The sequence below is a fragment of the Populus trichocarpa genome, chromosome 12, assembly GCF_000002775.5.
Source record: "Populus trichocarpa isolate Nisqually-1 chromosome 12, P.trichocarpa_v4.1, whole genome shotgun sequence".
In the NCBI taxonomy this organism is placed as follows: domain Eukaryota; kingdom Viridiplantae; phylum Streptophyta; class Magnoliopsida; order Malpighiales; family Salicaceae; genus Populus; species Populus trichocarpa.
This window is the reverse complement of record NC_037296.2, coordinates 10,319,189-10,324,141: the sequence shown is the minus strand read 5'-3', so window position 1 is coordinate 10,324,141 and position 4,953 is coordinate 10,319,189. Positions and strand designations below refer to the sequence as shown.

The 4,953-nt window shown below is 36.8% G+C and overlaps 1 protein-coding gene across 1 annotated transcript; it reads left to right on the top strand.

The window, feature by feature from the left end:
* The first annotated feature begins 412 nt into the window (after positions 1-412).
* LOC7483489 (serine/threonine-protein kinase STY13) lies at positions 413-4,658 on the top strand. Its single transcript, XM_002318609.4, has 6 exons — positions 413-1,086; positions 1,388-1,509; positions 3,000-3,196; positions 3,327-3,501; positions 3,827-3,961; positions 4,077-4,658. The coding sequence occupies exons 1-6, from the start codon at positions 777-779 to the stop codon at positions 4,281-4,283; spliced, it is 1,146 nt and encodes a 381-aa protein (XP_002318645.1). The 5' UTR covers positions 413-776; the 3' UTR covers positions 4,284-4,658.
* The last annotated feature ends 295 nt before the right edge of the window (positions 4,659-4,953 follow it).

Genomic DNA, 4,953 nt, shown 5'->3' with positions numbered 1-4,953 from the left:
GGACAACAGAAGAAACACAGATAATACATATAAAGAAAAGGGGCCTTGAAGATTTTATAAATATTTCAATAATGTAGAAGAAGAACTAGACAATCACTCTTGGTTAAAGAAAACTCGTGTGCTGATGGAGACCTGCTTATAGGTATGGTGTTTTATCATTTATGTGGGTTTGGTTAGTTCATAGTATACGAATACAAACACAGAAAAAATATATAAAATAGAAGTCAAAACCTTCCTTGAGATGAAATGACACGCAACTTATAAGTGAGTGGCTTGTATTTTACTTCAAAAAATCATTAAAATATTGATATAAATATTTTTTAAAAATATAGTGCAGAAAATACACTGATTAATCAAAACAATTTATAAAGGGTACTGGAATTTCACGGGACCATGAAGTCAAATTGGACTCAAAGCAGTAATTAATGGGGGAGGAAAAGAGGAGAGCAGACAACAGAGAGAGGGAGGGGTGGGGGAGACCAGTACTAATGCTAATAAATAAATAAAATGAGTGGAGAAGCGAAGAGAAAGAAGGCAAGGCAATAATACTGGGTCAGATTGAGAATTCGAAGAAACAACAACAGCACCACGTTATGTAGAGTAGAGGAGGCAATGGCATGTGCCCACATGGCTTATTGTAGCTGGACACAAGAACAATAAATACTCCCTACGTTCTTACCTGTTTTTAACCTAAAGTACAAGACTGCCACTCGGTTTTTCTTAGAGAGAGAAAGCGAAAGGAAAGAAAGCAGAAGTCTTTCTTTTTTTGGCAAAAAATGAAGGAAAACAGTGATGGGTTTGTGAGAGCAGATCAGATTGATCTCAAAAGTCTAGATGAACAATTGGAGAGGCATCTCAATAGAGTATTGACTCTTGAAAACAAGAACAAGAGAGATGATGATGATGGTGATGTTGTTGTTACTGCTAATCCCACACCTACGCCTTCCACCACTAGAACCGCCCCTTTCAAGAAGCAGAGGCAGGAATGGGAGATCGACCCTTCTAAGCTCTCCATCAAGACTGTAATCGCTCGTGGTACTTTTGGCACTGTCCACCGTGGCGTCTACGATGGCCAGGATGTCGCCGGTCAGTTCCCCTCTTGTTGTTCTACTTTTCTTTGTTTGTGTCTTCCTTTTGTCTTATGGAAAAGATGAAATTTTTTATTTGCGGTAACTTTCGATTGATCATTAGTTTTGAAGGAGGTGATGGTTAATTCTTTTGCAATCTGTGATTTCTACACGGGTTTGAATTGAAATTGCTTATTTCTAAAAGTTCATGTGATCCCACTTGTTGGTTAATGCAGAGGTATTGGAATATGGATCTAACCACTAGAAGTATCAGTTGTTCTTGTTTTACTAACAAAAGTTCTGTCTTTGTGCATTATCAGTTAAACTGCTTGACTGGGGTGAAGAGGGTCAAAGGACAGAAGCTGAGATTGCAGCACTAAGGGCAGCTTTTACTCAAGAAGTTGCTGTTTGGCATAAGCTTGATCATCCAAATGTTACTAAGGTCGCCTTCAACTTTTTAAAATTTTCTTTTTTATATGTTTGTGATCATCTATAAATCTGATATATATGTTTGAGATCATCTATAAATCTGATATATATGTTTGAGATAGCCATTTCCTTAATTTACGTTCTAACTGTTTGGAGGACTTCCATATATCTTGCCTTTATTGTGAAGGTTGTGATTTTGATTTTTTTTTTTACTTCTATCTATTCATATGTTGGCTATTGCAATATCGGATTCAGCTACTGGTTTCTTTCTTTATTTTCTTTTCCTTGTTTTTGCTGGGTTGGGCAGTTGGTTAGAGTTGGTCCGAGAGCCATGATCTGGTCCGAGAGCCTAATGGTGGCTATCATAAGCTCTTCGCATATGTTACTTGTTTCCTTAAGAAAGGGATAGAAAGAATAGTGGTTGAATGAACTCATCAGTTTTAGCCAGTTAAGAAGATTTGTGGTTCACGTTCTTTCTTTCTTTCTTTTTCTAAATTCTGGTTTTTCATTGACCTTTTTTAATGTGGTAAGAAAACATGAAAATTGTGTTTGTATTGTCCTATTTGCTCATTGTTTATCCGTTGCTTCAGTGGAGGACTCAAATGCTTTATTTCATACTGCCTGTGTATATACTTTAGTCGGCAGTTGAGTTTCAGCAGGTTGCTCCTTTTGTCGTTTTGCTGGAGCATTTGTTGTGTGAGGATATAGAGAATTTTTATGCGTTAGGCTAAATTGTGGTATTTGTTCAACTCTACTTTGCAAGTGAGTAGTGAAAAAATGAATTGATTGCTTTAGATATTCAATCATAAAACTGGTTGGGATTCTTTGACACCTTGAAAAGTTTTTTTTTCACACGCTAATTCAGAGGAGAAAGGGTAGAAGAGTAGAAAGAAGTGATGAGAGAAGAGGTGTGTAGAAATTATAGAGAAATTGTACCTGGCTTAAATTATCATCAGATGGCCAACTCCAAAACATTTGATGGATTACGAGTCAAACAAATAAGAAAATAACTTAACTCACTGGTTCTCTTTCCAAACTGAAATTCCAAAAATCATTATTAGGTCCTCCATCACTCATGCTCCTATTTTCTAGGTTAGCATTAATATGCTTCGATTTGTTTCTGCAACTCATTTGTAAGATTGCGTTTGGTATGTCTTTGCCTAATCCAAAGAATAAAATTTGTTTCAAGTTCAATGCACCTTGCTCCATAAATTAAATTACTGTCTTTTTCCTGTTGTCCAAGTTGATTCCGCTCTTTCTTGATACCTTGGCTTTCCCTTGGCTTTGATGATGTTATATCACCAAAATCCAATAATCAACTCTTTTCAATTGCTTTAGATATGTTATATAAAGACTTGTTGCTGATTGCTAACATCAGTTTATCTGTTATTTGAAATTATGAACATTCCAGACCTTGACCATTTTAATTCAAGTGGCTTAGATATGATAGTATAGCTTCCTGGTGTTAACTTATTTATACTGAATTTGGTCTTTGTAGTGCAGTTTATAGGGGCAACAATGGGCTCAGCAGACCTACAAATACAAACTGCGAATGGTCAAATTGGGATGCCAAATAATATATGTTGTGTTGTTGTGGAGTATCTTCCTGGGGGTGCCTTGAAATCATACCTTATAAAAAACAGGAGAAGAAAGCTAGCTTTTAAAGTTGTCGTTGAGCTGGCACTTGATCTTGCAAGAGGGTATTAGCATTATCCTCTCTTTTCTTTTTATTTAATTTCTTTTTGCTAATTATATCCAGGCAGTTCAAGAGTGATTACTTATTTCTCAGGCTAACAAGTGATATGAATACAAATTGACTGTTTGGTGTAGGTTAAATTACCTTCATTCTCAGAAAATCGTTCACAGAGATGTAAAGACTGAAAACATGCTATTGGATAAGACACGGACTGTAAAAATTGCTGACTTTGGTGTTGCTCGTATTGAGGCGTCAAATCCTAATGATATGACTGGGGAGACAGGAACACTCGGATACATGGCTCCTGAGGTGAAGAGTTTACCTTCAATTTATCTCATGACTCACTGAAAACACAATCAGTAGAATCATTTTTGATAAGTGTTAGGATGTTTATTATGAAGGGGATGTGTCACTGGCAAAGGCATTGTTTCCATTTAAAAACCACCTTGTTCTCACCAATTTTCATATTGTCCCATTTTGTGTAAATGATTGAAAGATATGGCTTTTACATAACTCGAGTAATTCAACATTGAGAACTTGTTTTTCTTAGTTGACTAAAAAGAAACATTGATAGGTTAGATCAGTGTCTCAGTATATGGTTGGGATCGGTTTCTCATTATGTGGCTGGTTACAGGTTCTCAATGGCAATCCATATAACAGGAAATGTGATGTGTACAGTTTCGGCATCTGTTTATGGGAGATATATTGCTGTGACATGCCTTATCCTGATCTTAGTTTCGCAGAAGTAACTTCAGCTGTGGTCCGCCAGGTCTGACACATTCTCCTATCTCATTCATTTCTGGCAATGCCACCCAAGGTTTTGCTTAAATAAATAAAAAGGAAATAATCCATTGTTTAATGTTTCTCCCATGTTGCAACTTTAGAATCTAAGACCAGAGATTCCAAGGTGTTGCCCAAACTCTCTAGCAAATGTAATGAAGCGTTGCTGGGATGCTAACCCTGACAAGCGCCCTGAGATGGATGAGGTTGTCTCCATGTTGGAGGCCATTGACGTAACAAAAGGTGGAGGCATGATCCCTCCTGATCAACAAGGGGGTTGTTTTTGCTTCCGCAGGAATCGAGGTCCTTGAAGGATATGAACAATTGTGATAGTTTGTTTCAAGGTTTTTGATGGTCCAACATAAACCTTGAAGACAAAGGAGATATATGATACCAAAAGGGGAAGAAAGATGATGTTGGATATAGGGTGAGGGGCTGTCACATCCAACTTTATCGAGGTAAAGTTATTTAGCTGCTCTATTCTTGTAATATTTTTTGGGGTGGTTTTAAGATGTGTATTTTTTCAAATTGCCTCTCATGCTAGACTGGCTTGATTACTTCATGCATAAGGTCTATATAGCTACCAACTAATGTCATTGCTAGAACTCAGTTGATTGGTACTGCTCCTTCTATTCCCTTGGTTTATCTCTTACGTTAAATATTTTACTGTTCTTATATTTTTCAAAGATCCTCTCACTGCTTGGCAATGAAACGAGATATCTAAAATTTCTATGTTTTTTTTTTTTTTTGAGGTAAAAATAAAAGGGCATGTTTTCATAGGGAAAGGATATGGTGTGTATGTGCACACTTCCATTTGGTGGTGTTGGTGCATCAAGACACAGATAATTGACCTATCCAAATCTTTTAATTAGGTTTGGTTGAAATTATGATTGCTTAGTATGCTAGGAGACTCTGGTTACAGGTCAAGATGCTAAACCACCTCCTGTCTGCCAACTTATCTCTCTCTGTGTTGTTTCCATG